At 36.1% G+C, this 23,108-nt stretch overlaps 2 protein-coding genes across 2 annotated transcripts in view; both read right to left on the reverse strand.

The window, feature by feature from the left end:
- Nucleotides 1–918: 918 nt before the first annotated feature.
- LOC138320339 (von Willebrand factor D and EGF domain-containing protein-like) lies at nt 919–21,315 on the reverse strand. Its single transcript, XM_069263262.1, has 17 exons — nt 21,050–21,315; nt 19,418–19,707; nt 18,782–18,868; nt 17,922–18,028; nt 16,949–17,249; nt 16,622–16,707; nt 15,529–15,592; nt 9,954–10,172; nt 8,795–9,006; nt 8,130–8,448; nt 7,405–7,563; nt 6,960–7,149; nt 6,686–6,873; nt 6,141–6,401; nt 5,164–5,248; nt 2,490–2,592; nt 919–2,109 (listed from the first exon to the last, which is right to left on the reverse strand). The coding sequence occupies exons 1-17, from the start codon at nt 21,189–21,191 to the stop codon at nt 1,965–1,967; spliced, it is 2,958 nt and encodes a 985-aa protein (XP_069119363.1). The 5' UTR covers nt 21,192–21,315; the 3' UTR covers nt 919–1,964.
- Nucleotides 21,316–22,653: 1,338 nt separating this feature from the next.
- The window catches only part of LOC138320329 (von Willebrand factor D and EGF domain-containing protein-like), a 46,391-nt gene continuing 45,936 nt past the window's right edge, over nt 22,654–23,108 (reverse strand). Inside the window, exon 18 of the mRNA XM_069263254.1 lies at nt 22,654–23,108. Within this exon, the coding sequence (XP_069119355.1) occupies nt 22,701–23,108 (408 nt within the window). The 3' untranslated portion in view covers nt 22,654–22,700.

Here is a 23,108-nt window from a genome sequence, read left to right on the forward strand (position 1 = left end):
CTAGGCCATATAACGTATTTAGTCCAGGCAAAAGCGGTCTAGGTCATACTTGGAAGGTGACCATATGTGTGTGTCAAAACTGAGTTCGAAAAATTATTGTTTTATTTTCCCATTTCTACTAAGGAACCGACGAAATTGCATCCAAATAATATAACAAATTTGAATCTGAAACATTTTCGGATTCAAATCTGCTCTATCATGTATACGTGTGGTGTCAATTAAATTAATTAGATGAGACTTTTGTATTTGCCATTATGAAATACATACTGTTTATAAATGTAAGTGTCAATTTTTATCGTAAAAACAATGCATGACTGTAACCAAATAAGTAGTCAAGTGATCACTTAAATGTTTGTTTGTTTGATTACATCAATGTCCCAGTCAGGGTAGTTTAGGGACTGTCTCCCATGTTTGCGACGTTTTGCATGTGTGAAGTGCGCCCGCAAACACCAAATGAGCGTATCCCACCTGGTTACATCATACTGACAACTGACAAACCAGTCGCTCCACTTCCTCTATGCTGAGCGGAAACGACACTTTTATCTCGATGAGAGGACAACATTGTGCATGAGGTTTTTTCATGTGTATAGTCCCAAACAATCTTTTTATCAAATACATTTAGAATCTTACAATCAGTGTTTTAGTTGTTATTTGCCTACACTGCATACATGGGAGGCCGTCCTTACATGACCATAGCTGTTAATAGGACGTTAATTAATCAAACAAACAAACAAAAAATGTCATATCCTGGCCCCGATTTCTCGAAACAAAAGTGGAGACTTAAGTCAAAATTTAAGTTTTCCTCCTTACGTAACTTGTATGGAAAAAAATTGACACAAGTTTTTGATTTAAATTTGTTTCGAGAAATCGGGGCATGATCTTTAAGATGCTCTACATATAACTAATAACACAAATATGTAGATAGTTAATCTGTTTATTCGGTGTGAATGTTAAAGAAATGATTTCATTGTTATGAATAAACTGTTCATTTAAAGTTGTATGGTCTATAACTTTTTTTGTCATAGTGAAAACCGTTTAAGTGTTATACATATTTTTCTCCGTCTGTCTGAGGTTTAAACTTTCTAATTTTACCACTTTTTATAAAGTTGCAGCACTGGAAGTATCTTTAATTATAAAAGTAAAAAATCTTTTTAACGTGTACACGTGAAAAATAGGCTCGAATCATTCCGAACTCTTCCGAACATCGTCGCGACAATCTCGAAGTAAAACGAGAGTTGTGAAACCAAGAGAAAATATCAACTATTTTTCATAAACAAAATATGTGGTCGACCTCATCAGACTCTATCTACAAAGAAAATAATGCTCGCACATTACAATATTTGATACACACAACATTTTACGGTAATGTGTAAATTGGATGTTTCAAATACTCAATCTGTGGACATATACTAGCATGATTTGCTCATATAGGCCAGAAGGAAAACGTAAACAAACACATGTGTGCTTACGCTAGTTACCTGGCTGACCACGTGCAGGTCGTGTCGAACGTTAGTCACGTGATACGATTAGGAATCCAACAAAACCCGAAGTCACTGAACATGGCGGTGATTGAAGGCGCTTTATTCAAAACCAGGAATATATGATTCCTAGATTTCGGCTCTCTTATAGGCCGACATATGCTTTTGGGGAGCTAAATCATCAAGTTACATGTCAATGTTTAAATATCAAATGTTTAAGTTACATATCGTTACAGTGAAATTAGCAGCAATACAACTTTAAACAAATTTTCATTTATTTTCTTTCCGAAAAATGTCATAACTACACACATAGTCTCGTCAGCATCATCATGTTTAAGTGTATTACGTTTCATTGTAAGTGGGTATTTAACTCGAACGAGAAATTTGATTTACGCAAATAAGAGCAAATATACAATACATCAGGACGACCTGCTTTATATTTATGTGTTGAGTGTTTCTTTACTGCTTGAATTCTAGAACACGTCATCAATAAAACCGTGTATGTATACGGTTGGATGTAGAGGATCGACCCAGACTCGGATAACCTCTTCCTTGTTCCCAATAGAAGTTTCGTCTGTAACGGTACTCCTCTTCTTCTTCGTCCTCAGGACTTGGATGGGACTTCTTTTCACTGAGAGTAAACATACAAGAAACAGTATGTGCATTAGTCATAATCACATATCTAATATACTGCTATATGAAATAGAGCGTTACCCTGGCTGTTAATGAGACGTTTATTTAATCCAACCAAACAAAGAAATAGAAGGAAAAGCAAATAAAAATAAAACGGTGGTACACTTGTTTGACTAATTGCTATACACGAGCAAGCAAATTATCCTTTCATACCAGATATTAACGTATATAAGTAAATATCACACGGATACACTCGCACTCGTATAGTGAGAAATTATATGCAGCAAACTTATTAATATATATTAATAAAATTATAATGTCTTTTCTGAAAATTGTATAACATAAGTAAAAGTTCATAAATACATGAGCTATACGTACGATTTCCGTTGAGTCAAGACGAGTTTTGTCAGTACTAGAAGCACTACGACAACACCTATTCCTCCGATGGTAACGCCAGCCACCAACCCAATATTCATATATCCTTTAATACGAATTAAAACAAATATTAATGCATTTGTAGTTGACGTGTATTGAGAGTTAATCTTTACGGTCGGTATCAAATGCTTTATATATTTCCCTTTCCGATACATGTTCAGTGCTCAGGGCCAAGTTTCACGAACATTCCTTTTTAAGAAATCCCTTAACTTTGAATTATCTATGGAAAAGCAGTACTAGTACAGGGCCAAGTTTCATGAACATTTCATAACTTTAAAGAATTCCTTAACTTAAAATTATCCTTAGGAAAGCATTACAAATTTACAAAGGAAAAAATCGTAAGTTAAAGATGCTCCACCACTGACAAACAGTATATTTTCACTATCAAAAGCAGGAGCAGAAGATTTAATATTTTTCTTCAGTTACAAAAGTTACTTATTTCAAACAATTACTACTATTGAAAAGTTTGACCTTCTAATTTTACTTTAAGATAAAAATATAAAAAATAATTAATTGCATTCCGGAAAAATATCCGTGGAACTATGTCCTATATGGGATAATGTACTGATTGCGCATGCACCGAAAGCAAAATAAATAATTTCATATGTATACACGATTAAACACCAATTATTGTTCAAATGATAAGTATCGTTTATGCTCTGTCGGCGGTGGAACATCTTTAATTAGCCTTCCTTAAAATCTGTAATGCTTTCTTATGAGTAATTTTAAGTTTTAAATTTTCATGAAACTGGGTCAGTTTTAAGGGAAGCTCCTTAAATTTAAATTGTTTTCTTAACTTTTATAATGTTTTTCTATGGGAAAATTGAAGTTAAGGAATGTTCGTGAAACTAGGCACTAGAATCTTGTGACTTATTACATTCTGATCCTCACTTGAGATTGTGAGTGGATCTTGATTTGACATCGATTATTAATTGGAGACAATGTTGATGAAGTGACGCTTACACTTCCAAAGAACCTAGTTGTCGTGTACTTCATATTACGACTACGCAGAACGATTGAATATGATATGACCTTGGTATCTATCATTATTGATGGATGGAAAACTTTCTGTTGATAGAATATTTCACACTGTATTGCATACAATAGATTTAATTGATATAAAAATCAGGAACGAGCCAAAAAATATAAATACCTTTGAAGACATCATGATATCAAAATATGATTTTTTGTGTGTTTGTTTCGTTTGCATACTCTATGCGTATCACTGTACTTGTTTAAGGTAAAACAAATTCCTTGTGCATTAGGGAACAACCAACTAAATAAAAAAAGCCCTTCGAAATGGCCCCTGTGTATACAAGATTGAGTCCAGGATAGAATTTTAACCCGCCGCTGATTGGCAGACTAATTATGAATTTCAAAAGTAAAAATGTTTTCTGAAAGGTAATTATTCCTAGATAACCATAATATGAATTTGGAAATTCATAGTGAGATATAGGTTCAAAATTTCAGTTTTGATAATGAATAGGTAAAAATATTAGAATTTAAGGATTTTTTAGTGCAAAATGTGCCTGATTTCAAAGAAGCTACCCTGATTAGAGTTTGAGCAGAAGGACCCAAACGTTTTTTCTATCTAGTGTCATATGAGAACCTAGACTTTAATTATAGAATACAATAGATAACTAATATTCCTTTGTTTTAATAATACAGTACAAAACTTAACAAAGTTTAACACTGTGGTCTATGTAAAATTATTTAGTTGGTTGTTCTCATTAAGCAATTTTCGTATGCCGACCTTATCGGAAAGTTGATAGCCAGAAACAACGCTGAACACATTAAAATCTACGGGGAACGTCAAAAAGAACAGATGAGTGACCGTCCTCTCCTTCATCGACGACATAATGTCATAAACTTGGTGATGGTAACGGACCAACAAGATATAATCAAAAGTGCTGAACATATCTGACCTCATATTTCAAAGGTAAACTAGTACATTTGTATAATACTGAGAGTATATCATATACACTAAAATTACGTATTGATCTTTTGATTACTACATGTATTACTACTTTAATCATATTATGTTCATCAATATCTGTTTTATCACATTAACCACTCATATTATCATGCTGTCTACATTTAGGTATGATTATAAGCTTAGAAAATACATACCTTATCGTACCTTAAGATGCTAAATTGCTAAAGAATGGTATTGTTTTACTATATTTTAAAAACAGAAGCAGACGAGTACATAATTATTTTCCTTATTTACAAAAGTTACTTACTTCACATCATTACCATCATTGAAAAGTTTGGTCTTTTTCAACTTCATGTTACACTTACTGATAATGCTTATTGCTTCCCAGTAAACATCCATTGTATTATGCCCTATATGGAATGAAGTACTGAATGCGCATGCACCAAAAGCCAAATAACTTATTTTATGTCTAATTTTGTGTTAATTAGACATCTATATACACGATTAAAGTTATTGTTCAAATGATGAGTATCTTTTATACTGTGTCGGCTGTTGAGCATTTTATTTTTAATGTAGTGGAGCTTAATATTCATGTGCATTGTGGTCATAATGATAACATTTTAGTAGATTTTTCAATACATTGTATAAATCGTATAGAGAATAGTTGAAAACATATTATACCGTTTTGTGGGCTGTCGTGTCCTGTAGCCGATGTCGTAGTGATGGAGCCACCCTCTGTTGTAGGATAGGTCGATTCGCAGGAGCTCTTTAACATCAAAATGTAAAAAAGATTTAAGTCATATGTTTACATATCAATATTCATTTTATAGTAATTTGTTACGATTACAGAATGTCACTTTCTCACTACCTCATATCACTGATGGTAGAATTGAGGAGGGCTAGCAACAGGCGAAATCATGTAGTTGGAAATTTTGGAGTTTTGTTAATAGTAAGAGTAATATTTTACTCTAGAGGTACATTTCTTACATGTAGATATGTAAAGTATACTATTGACACTTTTAATCATCTTTCATCATTTGCATCATAAGTGAAAACCGTTATTCATTGTATTATGTAAAAGATGATGATGTGCTACCTATTTGACTAAGCTAAATGTAGTTGGTTTTGCAATAAGCGATTAACACATACTGCATTGTAGGTTTATATTGCACTAAATATATGTCATACTCGAGATGTAACTAAGTGTATCTCGGACATGAATATACCAGTCTCCCAAAACACGCATCACGCACTTCATACACACTACATACCGCATACATGGGAGGCCGTCCTTAGATGATCCTGTTGTTAATAGGTCGTTAATTAATTAAACAAACAATTCCGACATAGTCAATTAAGGGAAAACATATATGATATTTTTGTTATTACCTACCTGGTTCGCCCGTTGTCAGTATAATGTGACCGGGTGGGGTGTGTTGCTTGGTGTCTTCGGCGGCATGCTTCAGTGATATAGCACTATAAAAAGGGCAACAGTTCCACTATACAAGAAGACACAACATGAACATACCGCAGTCTCCCAGTACACTCACCTCGCACAACATACACGCAACACACCGCATACATTGGAGGCCGTCCTTACATGACCATAGCTGTTAATAGGACGTTAATAAATCAAACAAACGAACAAACAAACCTACCTTAACACTACACGTGATGCCCGTGGTGTTACAGGATAAACAAGTTGAATTATAAACGATGACAACTATATCGTCACTGAACCGGACGCCGTCATTTGAAACGCTCAAGAAAAACCCGCTCGCAATTGCGTTATTGTTATTCACAGAACGCTTCCTCCGTCGAGATTGTGGTAAAGAACAGGAACATCCTATGCCTCCGGGGATAGGCACAGCCGGGAATGTCTGATTTTGTGATGTTAGTTCGTGGGTTGATTCGCTTATCTGTAAAGACAAAAATAAAGACAATTAATTTCTGGTCGTCGTCAATGAGGGCGTTTATTGTTACAAAGCCTACTGTCGGCCGCATTTACATTACAAAATAGTTAGAAAACGCCTATGTACCAATTGAAATCCTTATTATATTTTGATTTCTTTAATCGATTAGATTTTGATTGTAGTTTACTGTTCAATTGCATTGGGCTTTTTTCCATTTTATTGTATTTGTAAATATTCCCTTCTACGATTAAGTAAGAAGTTGATAGCGTAATTTAACATTTTACACTTACTGCGAAATGGACCGTTCTACAGGTAACATTTTCACTTGCGAAGTTAGATCCCGAGATATAAAACGTTGTACAAGCGTACACGTCACTCTGACAAAGGCCTGGATTTGTCTTCGAAGAAACCATGGGAGGCAAAGATCGTCTAATAGAACAGGAGCCTCCCTCAAAGTCGTCAAAACATTCACAACGCCCTAAAATAATAGTTGAAGTTGATTATTTCTTTCGCACCTAACTACTAATTTTTAACAATATAATTTATTATTCATCACATATTTACCATTCGTACACCTCCCGTTCCCGGAACAATTATTCCTACAATGCAGGTCCAACATTTCATCTAACACTGTTTTTCCAGTTGAAGCAGATGATGACGTCATTGTGAGATTTTCGAGTCTGACGGCAGTCAACCTGCAACTTTCGGACAACGTGTCGGCTGTCGACTGCATGAACCTGTTGTCTCCAATTAACTGAAATTAAGAATTTCAAAACAGACTGAATTACTTCTCAACTTGACACTTGTAAATAATATATCGAAAGAACATATTCCTTAAGAACTATTCATTATCACCTTTTCACACCATGAATTTCGACACATTTTTATTCAGAAGAAAAAGGAAAAAATTACTACTTCTAGACCGAATCTCAAACAGGGAAAGACCAGACACTAAGTATCAATATCTTGACAACTATACCGCTAAAGACTCTGAATTTGATAAGAATACCTTAATATCTTGAACACACGAATCGATCCCAATGGCAGTCTCCCCCTTCATCTCGTCAATTATCTCCTCACATTTCTGTAAAAACATCTGATTCTGGAGAAATTGGCGACAAGCCTCAGTTGCCAAATCTTCATTCCATCCATTCCTCCATGACAAAGGCTGAAAATACCAGAAATACGTATTAACATATTAGAAATATTACTATAGAAACAATATTATATCAATTTGCCGAAAACTAGAACTATTACAGTGTATTAAGTCCGTGTCTATGCAAATACTTATAAAGCCTCATACATGTTTGTCCGTGTCTTTGAGTGACTTTCACAGTGTCATTTATCAAAAGGTATGGCGTTCAATAGGTTACTGAGGGAAAATAGGATGTCAAAATTTTCGCCCTGTTTTGGTATGTATAACATTAAGAATACTTCAGATTATCTAGATTTCAATTTTCAAGGGAAACTACTATGAATACACAATTTTCTTTCAGTAAAATGTATTAAGTGTTTCCTTATTGTATTTTTGCTTACATGTATAATTTATTAAACCTAGTAGGTTTCACTTTTTAAATATTTACTGGTGACTTAAATGATAACAAAGCAGTGGTAGTGACCCAGCCGTATTAACTTCATACCATTTCAAATATTGTAGTTCTAAAGTGTCATTTTATAAAGAACTATTAAGATGTTTAATCCTGAATTTCGAGGCTTTTCTTATATAACTTTTACCGTCGGTTCTTGGTCGGCGTCACTGTCTTGGACTATAGGAAACTTGGCAACCGCGTCTCCATCTGCAACAGCTCTTCTGCGTCGATGCGAAGGTTCGGATATCGACCTCTTGCGACGTAGACCTTCGTTGCAAGATTGAAAGAAGCTCGAAGATCCTGAACTAGTGCACAGGGTGTTGGTAGAGTGGAGGTTACAGTCTTCTGCATTAACGCCTTTAACGGTCCTGTCTCTACATTTACAATACCTATGTGAGGTAGTATTGATGTCTGACAAGTTAACGTCTCCAAACAATGATGCAAGGCTTGTGTTTCCTGTTATTCTAAAACAAAGAATCAAACTGTTAGCTCAGTGCTGAGTTCATTTTGTTTGTTTTAGTTTGGAAAGAGTGCTGAACATAAATGACCATTTATGAAATTTGCTCTCCTGTTGTATTGATTACGGCTGATTTAGTAACTGCAGTGGGACGAAAGAAGAAAACGAAAACAAGTAATTAATGGGTAACATCACAAAGCTTTGAGCTTTGACGACACAAATGGAATATGAGATAGAACAGCAATAAATATATTTATTTATATTATACAATTTTACGCCGTTTATGATTACTCCAGTTTGAACTGTTAAAATAATAACAATAATTCCGTATTATCATTAAGATATTAACTCACTTCCAATCTAGTGCAAATGTCCGCTCGTCAGAAGTCGTCCCGCCATCTCTAATCCGGAAGTCGTTCGTCTTATTACCGTCCATGTAGCCACAGAGTCCACTAGACGTTTGCCAGTCTGCCAGAGAGGGTTTGATAGTGATACCGCCGATTGTTGTAGTATTGACATCAATGATATGGTAGAAGGATATCTGCGTGCCTGTTGGCAATGTTACCTTTGAACCATAACATGCAATGCATTAACGATACCAGTAAGAACTGTCTATAAACATTTGGTTAGCTGAAATATTGGACTGCTTAAAATGCTAAATGCGAAATTCAAGAAAGAAATGTTTTTCGAAACTTCAATTTGTAAAAACGTCATCCAATCATATATTTAATTTATTGGTAAAATAAACATATTAATGAAAGGAGGTATTACCACATAATTAATGTAAGAATTTATCATGCATATGCACTACGCATGCACATAGTTGTTTAAACGGAGCCCTCTAATTAACCAAAGTCTAGTTCAGCTCTTCACGTTATCACCGTGTGATACTTGACCATCAGAGGGTCAGTCAGCGCGTGATCAGTTTTGGCTGACCAATCAGCGTCATCCGCATCTATGGAGGACCAATCAATCAAATGGGCGCGCATTATTGGGGCCGGAGTCTGTCTGTGTCCACTTCATCACTTGATAGCGTCCCTTTAACCTCGGTGAATTTTCTACTCTGATTCGTTCCAGTTTTGTATATCTAGCTCTCCAAAAAACCCACCCATCTCCACTTATTTTATACGTATGTATTTGCGACGTAAGTCAGCTATGTGCCTGTATTTGTTTTACAATTTATAACTATTTGTTTGTGCGTGCCTATTTTTGTACCCCATCTTTGTTGAAACATATTATCATAAGTCATTGTACTTCGTAATTATGTGTTCATTTTTACAGTTTCACAATTTTATGTATGTCATTAATAAAATGACCTTAACAACATTTTCTATCTCTGTTGTTTTTACAATGTTTCTACAAACTAGCTGCAGTCTATGTACAGTATACCTAGCTACCATAAAATATATATAGATAAGCATTAACTGTTAAAACAAAATAAAATGACTAATGATCAACATTACAAACATTCTAGGCTAAAACGTCTCTTAATATGGAGGACTTTACTTCTACCTGATATGAGTTGTCATCGTTCTCTATCACCATATCCGTGTTATCACAAATCGATCCCTCTATGTAGCGGTTAGAACTGACTCCATCGCTAACGGACCATCCAATCCGAGCAGAGCAAAAATTAGCGACAAAAAGCGCCTTGTTACTTTTGATAGCCAGTCCACAGTTACAGGTTGCTCCACTGACGCCATTTACACAGGCCTGGTACATAGCATGGACCTAGGTATTACACATTAGATGCATTAAAAGACATTTAATGACACACATGGGGATACAGTGTCATACGTTAAATACAGATATTGCAAAAGTAAATATTGTCGTGTGTCAATATGTTCGCTTAGTCAGGTTTCGCACTTATAGTGGTGTGCACATTTTCGCACTGTATATTCAGAAAGAAGAAACATATTGAAATGTTGAAAGACTTAATATATCCGCGGATATGTTCGCAAAAAATTGCCTTTTGTGTTACTTTACGAATATTTGTAATCTCACATTAACATTACTATAAACTAACGTTCACCAAACATTTACAGTACTATTAACCAAAGGACACCCAACATTTACAGTACTATTAACCAAAGGACACCCAACATTTACAGTACTATTAACCAAAGGACACCCAACATTTACAGTACTATTAACCAAAGGACTCCTGACATTTACAGTACTATTAACCAAAGGACTCCTGACATTTACAGTACTATTAACCAAAGGACACCCAACATTTACAATACTATTAACCAAAGGACACCCAACATTTACAATACTATTAACCAAAGGACACCCAACATTTACAGTACTATTAACCAAAGGACACCAAACATTTACAGTACTATTAACCAAAGACACCCAACATTTACAGTACTATTAACCAAAGGACTCCTGACATTTACAGTACTATTAACCAAAGACACCCAACATTTACAATACTATTAACCAAAGGACTCCCGACATTTACAGTACTATTAACCAAAGGACACCCAACATTTACAATACAATTAACCAAAGGACTCCTGACATTTATAGTACTATTAACCAAAGGACACCCAACATTTACAATACAATTAACCAAAGGACACCAAACATTTACAGTACTATTAACCAAAGGACTCCTGACATTTACAGTACTATTAACCAAAGGACACCCAACATTTACAATACTATTGACCAAAGGACACCCAACATTTACAGTACTATATTAACCAAAGGACACCCAACATTTACAATACTATTAACCAAATGACACCCAACATTTACAGTACTATTAACCAAAGGACACCCAACATTTACAATACTATTAACCAAATGACACCCAACATTTACAATACTATTAACCAAAGGACACCCAACATTTACAGTACTATTAACCAAAGACACCCAACATTTACAATACTATTGACCAAAGGACACCCAACATTTACAGTACTATTAACCAAAGGACACCCAACATTTACAGTACTATTAACCAAAGGACACCCAACATTTACAGTACTATTAACCAAAGGACTCCCAACATTTACAGTACTATATTAACCAAAGGACACCCAACATTTACAATACTATTAACCAAAGGACACCCAACATTTACAATACTATTAACCAAAGGACACCCAACATTTACAGTACTATTAACCAAAGGACACCCAACATTTACAGTACTATTAACCAAAGGACACCCAACATTTACAGTACTATTAACCAAAGGACACCAAACATTTACAGTACTATTAACCAAAGGACACCCAACATTTACAATACTATTGACCAAAGGACACCCAACATTTACAGTACTATTAACCAAAGTACACCCAACATTTACAATACTATTGACCAAAGGACACCCAACATTTACAGTACTATTAACCAAAGGACACCCAACATTTACAGTACTATTAACCAAAGGTCACCCAACATTTACAATACTATATTAACCAAAGGACACCCAACATTTACAGTACTATTAACCAAAGGACACCAAACATTTACAGTACTATTAACCAAAGGACACCCAACATTTACAATACTATCAACCAAAGACACCCAACATTTACAGTACTATTAATCAAAGGACACCCAACATTTACAGTACTATTAACCAAAGGACACCCAACATTTACAATACTATTAACCAAAGGACACCCAACATTTACAATACTATTAACCAAAGGACACCAACATTTACAGTACTATTACCAAAGTACACCAACATACATACTATTAACCAAAGGACACCCAACATTTACAGTACTATTAACCAAAGGACACCCAACATTTACAGTACTATTAACCAAAGGTCACCAACATTTACATACTATTAACCAAAGGACACCCAACATTTACAGTACTATTAACCAAAGGACACCCAACATTTACAGTACTATTAACCAAAGGACACCCAACATTTACAATACTATTGACCAAAGGACACCCAACATTTACAGTACTATTGACCAAAGGACACCCAACATTTACAATACTATTGACCAAAGGACACCCAACATTTACAGTACTATTAACCAAATGACACCCAACATTTACAGTACTATTAACCAAAGGACACCAAACATTTACAGTACTATTAACCAAAGTACACCCAACATTTACAGTACTATTAACCAAAGTACACCCAACATTTACAGTACTATTAACCAAAGTACACCCAACATTTACAGTACTATTAACCAAAGGACCCAACATTTACAGTACTATTAACCAAAGTACACCCAACATTTACAGTACTATTAACCAAAGGACACCCAACATTTACAGTACTATTAACCAAAGGACACCCAACATTTACAGTACTATTAACCAAAGTACACCCAACATTTACAGTACTATTAACCAAAGTACACCCAACATTTACAGTACTATTAACCAAAGTACACCCAACATTTACAGTACTATTAACCAAAGGACTCCCAACATTTACAGTACTATTAACCAAAGGACTCCGACATTTACAGTACTATTAACCAAAGGACACCCAACATTTACAGTACTATTAACCAAAGGACACCCAACATTTACAGTACTATTAACCAAAGGACACCCAACATTTACAGTACTATTAACCAAAGGACACCCGACATTTACAGTACTATTAACCAAAGTACACCCAACATTTACAGTACTATTAATCAAAGGACACCCAACATTTACAATACTATTAACCAAAGGACTCCAACATTTACAGTACTATTAACCAAAGGACACCCAACATTACAATAAATTACCAAGGACTCCTGACTTTATAGTACTATTAACCAAAGGACACCCAACATTTACAGTACAATTAACCAAAGGACACCAACATTTACAGTACTATTAACCAAAGGACTCCTGACATTTACAGTACTATTAACCAAAGGACACCCAATATTTACAATACTATTAACCAAAGGACACCCAACATTTACAGTACTATTAACCAAAGTCACCCAACATTTAATACTATTAACCAAATGACACCCAACATTTACAGTACTATTAACCAAAGGACACCCAACATTTACAGTTCTATATTAACCAAAGGACACCCAACATTTACAATACTATTAACCAAATGACACCCAACATTTACAATACTATTAACCAAAGGACACCCAACATTTACAGTACTATTAACCAAAGGACACCCAACATTTACAATACAATTAACCAAAGGACACCAAATATTTACAGTACTATTAACCAAAGGACTCCTGACATTTACAGTACTATTAACCAAAGGACACCCAACATTTACAATACTATTTACCAAAGGACACCCAACATTTACAGTACTATTAACCAAAGGACACCCAACATTTACAATACTATTAACCAAAGGACACCCAACATTTACAATACTATTAACCAAAGGACACCCAACATTTACAGTACTATTAACCAAAGGACTCCCAACATTTACAGTACTATTAACCAAAAGGACACCCAACATTTACAATACTATTAACCAAAGGACACCAACATTTACAGTACTATTAACCAAAGGACACCCAACATTTACAGTACTATTAACCAAAGGACACCCAACATTTACAGTACTATTAACCAAAGGACACCCAACATTTACAGTACTATTAACCAAAGGACACCCAACATTTACAGTACTATTAACCAAAGGACACCCAACATTTACAGTACTATTAACCAAAGGACACCCAACATTTACAGTACTATTAACCAAAGGACACCCAACATTTACAGTACTATTAACCAAAGGACACCCAACATTTACAGTACTATTAACCAAAGGACACCCAACATTTACAGTACTATTAACCAAAGGACACCCAACATTTACAGTACTATTAACCAAAGGACACCCAACATTTACAGTACTATTAACCAAAGGACACCCAACATTTACAGTACTATTAACCAAAGGACACCCAACATTTACAATACTATTAACCAAAGGACACCCAACATTTACAGTACTATTAACCAAAGGACACCCAACATTTACAGTACTATTAACCAAAGGACACCCAACATTTACAATACTATTGACCAAAGGACACCCAACATTTACAGTACTATTAACCAAAGGACACCCAACATTTACAGTACTATTAACCAAAGGACACCCAACATTTACAATACTATTGACCAAAGGACACCCAACATTTACAGTACTATATTAACCAAAGGACACCCAACATTTACAATACTATTAACCAAAGGACACCCAACATTTACAGTACTATTAACCAAAGGACACCCAACATTTACAGTACTATTAACCAAAGACACCCAACATTTACAATACTATTGACCAAAGGACACCCAACATTTACAGTACTATTAACCAAAGGACCCAACATTACAAACTATTGACCAAAGACACCCAACATTTATAGTACATAACCAAAGGACACCCAACATTTACAGTACTATTAACCAAAGGACACCCAACATTTACAGTACTATTAACCAAAGGATCCCAACATTTACAGTACTATTAACCAAAGACACCCAACATTTACAGTACTATTAACCAAAGGACACCCAACATTTACAGTACTATTAACCAAAGGACTCCCGACATTTACAGAACTATTAACCAAAGTACACCCAACATTTACAGTACTATAAACTTACCCAACAATTAAAGTACTGTTAATCAAAGTTTATCCAACAGTTAGAGTACAATCAACCAAAGTTTACCAAACATTTACAGTACTATAAACCAAAGTTTACCCAACATTTACAGTACTGTTTACCAAAGTTTACCCAACATTTACAGTACTGTTAATCAAAGTTTACCCAACATTTACAGTACTGTTAATCAAAGTTTACCCAATAAATCACAGTTCAGTTAATCAAAGTTTACATCATATGATACCTTTTTATAGAGCATTATAAAGTAGTGTTGATTTAAAGCTAATAATAAAGTTATACCCATCTACATAATGATCATTGATATGCAACATTTATAATACGACAATGAACAGTGCATTGTTCCCGAGTCTTTTATTCTTCATCAAGGACGGATGATTAGATATTGATACAATACGCATGACAATCACAAGACATTATCGGACAGGCGTTTTAAAACATCACTTACCGCATAACCGGCTTCAGTATTGTAGTAAAGTACAAATTCACCAAGCCGCTGATTATCCCAGTTTCTGCAAGGATACAAAGTTTGGTTAAGCATTGGAATATTATACATTTATATGGGGCAAAGCAGTAAATCCAACTTTATGAAAAAAGACACACAAAAAGGACTAAATAAAATTGTATTTTCAACACCATACAACACAAGCTAGGCCAGTATGCATCTTCATCCTCAAAACATCCACTCTGATTAAAATTGATATCCTTGTAACCACACCGTTCAATAGAGGATCTGACAACATCTCATAAAGGCTCTGGGTTCTGTCCCCTGGCCGAGACAAACCAAGGTCTGTAAAAGTGGTAGTTTCTGCTCCTGCTTAGCGCTCAGCAAAAAGGGAGTGGGACGACTGGTTCACCCGTTGTCAGTATAATGTGACCGGGTGGGGTGTGTTGCTTGGTGTCTTCGGCGGCATGCTTCAGTGATATAGCACTATAAAAAGGGCAAAAGTTCCACTATACAAGAAGACACAACATGAATATACCGCAGTCTCCCGAAACACGCACCTCGCACAACATACACGCAACACACCGCATACATGGGAGGCCGTCCTTACATGACCATAGCTGTTGATAGGACGTTAATTAATCAAACAAACAAACAAAATCATAAGGGGTCACGTTCTGGTGACCTTTATACTTCCTGTACTTAAGATTAAATGCTTTGCCTACACCTTGTACATCAACTCTAAACACTATGTTGTCCCAGTATACATATACATTAAGCTTTGTTGTGCTCGTTGGACGAGATTACTACGCACAAAAAATAATTCTCAAAGCTTTTTCAAACAGTTTCGTCCCCAGTCAAGATTCTGCCTGCAGCAATTTGATTGGCCATATCCAAAGGTCATCTGGACGTGACCCCTAATGGGATGTTGTCAGATCCTCTTATCAAACGTAGTGATAATAAGGATCTGAGTTTTAATAAGATTGCAAAACAGCAAAATAGGAGAAATCCTTCGGAAATATATAAAGTTATTGCTGAATATTCATGCGTTGTAAATAAAATAATTTATATATAAAATGTATCTAAGTATTGTTACCTTCCGTCAAATGTGCTGAGATGCGGGTCATTGTAGCTTTTACATACACTGTTGACGATCCGACTATCTGCATCAACTACGGTCACCTGAGATTAAATATTATTTATTAGTAAATGACAACACAAAGATTATCATAAACAAAATGACTTAAATAACTTATACTTTAGTGTGCACATTCAGTCCTTGGAGCTAACAAAATACTGAAATTACTGATGGATGTTCTGTAGACTTAAGACTTATTTTAATAACTATCCATTTCCTTCTCCGATTCATTTCTTTTCATTTCTGCTTTTTCAATGTTTCTATCTCGAAAATTGTCTTACGTACGGAAATATTTTGTGACGATGCAGAATTCCAAGTGGTATGGCGAGTCACTGTCTCCTCCGCTTTAAAGCGAACTTCTACCTCTCTATCCAACACATTGACAATGTTATCAGATGTTCCGTAAACACGCACTACCTGCGCAGACTGCCAGTTAGAATGACTGAATTGTAGGCCACAGCTTATGTCTCCGAATACGATCGGCTCATTTGTGAGACCCCCAGCAGAGCAATGGCTGCCGGAACTCTCCATACTAGTGATAATTCCAACCATGAGCTTACAGTGATTTTCTTTTATGTTATTTATTCTACAAAGATAAGAAAGGAGGACTATTTTAGTAACAGCAATCATATGATTAAGGCACAGGCTTACTTGTCATATAACGAGGCAATCATGAATAAGGTACCGGCTTACTTGTCACATAATGCATCGCATACTCCCGTGTAAAAATTCCGTTTAACTTACTCAAAGCAACAATTTCTAGTGCTTTCGTTGATACTAATCATCCATATTAGATGCCATTTCAAATTCGATATTGATAGCAGTAGTTGGAAAAAAATCACAATATGTTATTCATGACGTCAGGCTATTGAAAATATCGTATCAATATGATATATTAGTCAATGTTTTTGAGGCGGTACTTTGCACTTTTTATAGTACTATCCTAATGAACTATGCGACCAAAGCCAACAAACAAGCACACTCCATCAGGTCACATTATACTGACAACGGGCAACCAAGTCGTCCCACTCCCTTTATGCTATGGGCTAGGTAGGAGCAGAAACTACCACTTCCCAACAAGGCCGATCACTCTACTGAAGGCCAAAATTGAGGAGGTGCCAAAGGAGACAACAGAAAGAAAGATTCCAAAATTGTTCGCCTTTTATGGTTATGCAAAATGATGTGCAGGTTCAATTCTAACCCCCTATCTTCAGAGCCATCGTTGGCTAGAGAAATAGTAAATGCTATATAAGCGTACTCGTTTATTGATGAATTACTAGGGAAGTAGCATCCTAAAGGAACAGTCAGTGTCACTCTGATGTCAAACCAGTCCCCTTCTGTCACAGTGTATTCAGGGAAATCAGTCTGCAATAAAAATTAAAGACATACAATATTGTCTCTTTAAATCACTTTTGTATACTTGACATTTCACGATGATTTTTACTTCTTATTAATTTATCTTTTGTAACAATGGAATGTTTGTGTGGTCAATTTTAGCCAATCCTGTTATACATTAAATCAAATGTTTTTATTAATGTCTGGTTAGTTCTTCTTGTGTATTCTTAGAATTAGATTAATGTGCATTATTAGGTTATATATAATTGCCATTATACAGTACTTAGTGAATCTAATATGTATTTACTTCTGAATAACACCATTGGACGTGTTGTGACGATACAAACTAAGACATCAAATCGAATTTTACTTCTATAAAAATATTGAAAATAATTAATTGCATCCCGAAAAAAATTCCGTGACATTATGTCCTATATGGAATGATGCACTGATTTCGCATTAACCGAAAGCAAAATAAATAATTTAATCTTATTTTTTGTGTAAATTAGACATATATGTACGACTAATAAGATTATTGTTAAATGATAAGTATCGTTTATGCTCTGTCGGCGGTGGAGCATCTTCAATCTAGATATGATTTTGATTGTGTACCTACATCCATAAATGTTAACTTGTTCAACGTATTTACGGAAATATATTAATCAAAGTTGATTACAACGATCTAGTAACAATGGGAGAATAAATGAGAATACGGGTATTGTTTGATAGTGTTATTACTTCGTGGCTACAGTTTGGGTTAGAAGTTTTAATCAGCAATAGTACCTGAATTCCTGCATAAAACGAGTCGCTGAAGAGAATATCACTAGGGATATTGTTGTCTGAAGAACGTAGTGCAACTCCACACTTCACCTTGAGTAACAAAGATGTGATTCAAGTATCAACACAAATAAACATGCATTTATATTTGTAATAAACTAATGAGTTAAAAGTTTAGGGATGATAAACTAATCTTCATTATTTAAGGATTAACTTGAATATATTTTTATGTTATGGAGATATAACACAAACATCTGAAGCGGTTTATGATGAGAGTACACTCAGATTTTTATTCTATTCAAATTATACTTATAATTCAATTTACTATAGATAATCTGTTCAATATTTAATATCTATTTTGGACCTCTTTTGTCTATGAAATCATTACGGCGTGATCTCAGCCAATCAGAAGCAACGTTATAAACGGCGACGCCATTTCTTCCTTTATGGGATGATAAAGTAAAAAAAAATAGCCAATGAAAATGCGACCTGCGAGACGACATTGGTTTATATATTACGAAATGATGACATAAACTTTATGTTAATATAAATGGTCATTACAAGCAGGAGTTAATCATATCGGTTATCAAAAATCGCTTTATGAATCAGTAAACTAGGTAAATTTGACTGACAAACTTTTACCTCAAAACCTAAGGTATATATGTCTTTCCAGTTCTCCTCGCGTAAGCGTCCTGTGGTTGTAATGTTTATGTACGTCAGATTACTCCCAGAATCCATCGGTAATTTAACGTTATTTATGTACCATGAGATGTCGTATATAAATTGTCTCGGCTCAACACTTCCGTTTATAAATGCTAAATCACATTCAAAAATTATTTCATATATGTTGAAATCATCCGAAGTGTTGATATATGGTGGTGACCCTATTCTCTCTTCAAGTCCAGGAGTAACAGCAGCTGATAATATGATGTCTGGAACAAAATATCAAATTATATATCATCACAAGTATTATGAAGAGTGATTAATAATTAAACAGCTCGACAATTTAACACATTCCTACTGAACACGTGCACATTTTCGCAATTTGTAAGTATAATTTTCATTTACACCAAAAATTATTGGTTTGATTTATTAAGTTAAATGCCTTATTATCAGCCAGGATAATATAATGAGTTTTCCATCGATGCAATATGTTGCGGTGTGAATGTCTGTATGGTTTGGCAGGCTGCGGTATGATATTGGGACTCGTATTCTTTTTATAGTGCTGCTTCACTGAAGCATGTCGATGAAGAAACCGAACAGACAAACTACTCGTCCCACTCCCAATATGTTGAGCACTAAGCAGAAAAGAAACCATTAATTTTCTTAACTTTTCTGTGTCTCGGCCAGGGTACAGAATCCGATGTCCGATATCGCATTTTAAATTAAACATTTGGAGTATTACATACTGACCTTACTAGGTTTAGGAAGTGAGGCATTATTTTCTCAATCAAATACATCTTTTGTTACATTATTAAGCCAGTATATCCACTGTTTAATTAAGCCTTGATCCTAATTAACGATTTGTTCGGGAGAAAAATTACGAACATTATACAAGTTTTGACGGTAAACATATTTGTTTTATCAAATATTTACTTTATTGTTGTTTAAATTTGAACTCCGATGAAATTTTTCGAAAGTATGGCGGTCTCGTAAGTAAGTCTATCATTTACATGATATATGACTTCGATAATTAGACGGCCTTGAAAATAGGTTAGTCTTGAAAATAAGCCTGGTATTTTCTACCAAAAAAAAAACCCCAAGAATATAAGGCGTGGCTTATTACTGACATTTTAGTGTATATAAAGTTGTAGTCGGGAAAAGATTTTTTTATTTCGTGGCCCTGCAATTGCACCAGCTGCTCCTATTGCATGACCGTAAAGGTGACTAAATTTAACCTTTCTCTTATTCCTTACTTTTCAACCCTGTCTCTCTTTACACCACTTTTAGTTGAGTGCTCGCCCCTGTGAGAAAGGCTCTTGATTCTGTTCATTGGCCGCGATACACTATATATCTAGTCTATAAAGTGGTACTTTCTGCTTTTGCTTAGCTCTCAGCATAGAGAGTAGGACGACGGTAAAAACATATAAGACATTCACACAAACGCATTGCATATACAGGAGGTCGTACGTAAATGCTGTTAGTAGAAAGGTAATAAATAACTCACCAACAATAACTCGGTATAACTTAAGTATCCTCATATTCCAGTGTTAATATACGTTATATTATCATACCAAGGTATCTTTAAAAAGTTATATATCAACGAATTTATACCTCCAATGGTTACAGGTGTCGATTCAGTTGTGGTGATCGTGGGTTCAGTAGTAGTGGTTGTTGGTTCGATAATGACAGTTCTGGGTTCAATTGTGGTTGTGGGTTCAGTAGTAGTTGTTGTGGATACAGTAGTGGTGGTCATGGGTTCAGTAGTGATGGTTGTGGGTTCAGTAGTGGTTGTTGTGGGTTCAGTAGTGGTTGTTGTAGGTCCAGTAGTGGTTGTTGTTGGGTTCAGTAGTGGTTGTTGTGGGTTCAGTAGTGGTTGTTGTGGGTCAGTAGTGGTTGTTGTGGGTTCAGTAGTGGTTGTTGTGGTTCAGTTGTGGTTGTTGTTGTGTGTTGTGGGTTCAGTATGGTTGTGTGGGTTCAGTAGTGTTGTTGTGGGTTCAGTAGTGGTTGTTGTGGGTTCATTGTGGTTGTTGTGGGTTCAGTAGTGGTTGTTGTGGGTTCAGTAGTGGTTGTTGTGGGTTCAGTTGGTTGTTGTGGGTCGATTGTGGTTGTTGTGGGTCGTAGTGGTTGTTGTGGTTCAGTAGTGGTTGTTGTGGTTCAGTAGTGGTTGTTGTGGGTTCAGTAGTGTGTTGTGGTGTGGTTGGTAGTGGTTGTTTGGTTATGTGGTTGGTCAGTGGTTGTTGTGGTTCAGTAGTGGTTGTTGTGGGTTCAGTAGTGGTTGTTGTGGGTTCAGTAGTGGTTGTTGTGGGGTCGGTAGTGGTTGTTGTGGGTTCAGTAGTGGTTGTTGTGGGTTCAGTAGTGGTTGTTGTGGGTTCAGTAGTGGTTGTTGTGGGTTCAGTAGTGGTTGTTGTGGGTTCAGTAGTGGTTGTTGTGGGTTCAGTAGTGGTTGTTGTGGGTTCAGTAGTGGTTGTTGTGGGTTCAGTAGTGGTTGTTGTGGGTTCAGTAGTGGTTGTTGTGGGTTCAGTAGTGGTTGTTGTGGGTTCAGTAGTGGTTGTTGTGGGTTCAGGTAGTGGTTGTTGTGGGTTCAGTAGTCAGTGGGTTTGGTAGTGGTTGTTGTGGGTTCAGTAGTGGTTGTTGTGGGTTCGGTAGTGGTTGTTGTGGGTTCAGTAGTGGTTGTTGTGGGTTCAGTAGTGGTTGTTGTGGGTTCAGTAGTGGTTGTTGTGGTTCAGTAGTGGTTGTTGTGGGTTCAGTAGTGGTGTTGTGGGTCAGTAGTGGTTGTTGTGGGTTCAGTAGTGGTTGTTGTGGGTTCAGTAGTGGTTGTTGTGGGTTCAGTAGTGGTTGTTGTGGGTTCAGTAGTGGTTGTTGTGGGTTCAGTAGTGGTTGTTGTGGGTTCAGTAGTGGTTGTTGTGGGTTCAGTAGTGGTTGTTGTGGGTTCAGTAGTGGTTGTTGTGGGGTCGGTAGTGGTTGTTGTGGGTTCAGTAGTGGTTGTTGTGGGTTCAGTAGTGGTTGTTGTGGGTTCAGTAGTGGTTGTTGTGGGTTCAGTAGTGGTTGTTGTGGGTTCAGTAGTGGTTGTTGTTGTGGGTTCAGTAGTGGTTGTTGTGGGTTCAGTAGTGTGTTGTGGGTTCAGTGGTTGTTGTGGGTTCAGTAGTGGTTGTTTGGGTTCAGTAGTGTTGTTGTTGGGTTCAGTAGTGGTTGTTGTGGGTCAGTAGTAGTTGTTGTGGGTTCGGTAGTGGTTGTTGTGGGGTCGGTAGTGGTTGTTGTGGGTTCAGTAGTGGTTGTTGTGGGTTCCAGTAGTGGTTGTTGTGGGTTCAGTAGTGGTTGTTGTGGGTTCAGTAGTGGTTGTTGTGGGTTCAGTAGTGGTTGTTGTGGGTTCAGTAGTGGTTGTTGTGGGTTCAGTAGTGGTTGTTGTGGGGTCGGTAGTGGTTGTTGTGGGTTCAGTAGTGGTTGTTGTGGGTTCAGTAGTGGTTGTTATGGGTTCAGTAGTGGTTGTTGTGGGTTCAGTAGTGGTTGTTGTGGGTTCAGTAGTGGTTGTTGTGGGTTCAGTAGTGGTTGTTGTGGGACCAGAAGTGGTTGTTGTGGGACCAGAAGTGGTTGTTGTGGGACCAGAAGTGGTTGTGTCATTAGGCTGGACAGTGGTGGTCGTTGGAGATGGCGTTGTTGTAATACAAGACGT

The sequence above is a fragment of the Argopecten irradians genome, chromosome 1 (assembly GCF_041381155.1).
Source record: "Argopecten irradians isolate NY chromosome 1, Ai_NY, whole genome shotgun sequence".
Classification (NCBI taxonomy): domain Eukaryota; kingdom Metazoa; phylum Mollusca; class Bivalvia; order Pectinida; family Pectinidae; genus Argopecten; species Argopecten irradians.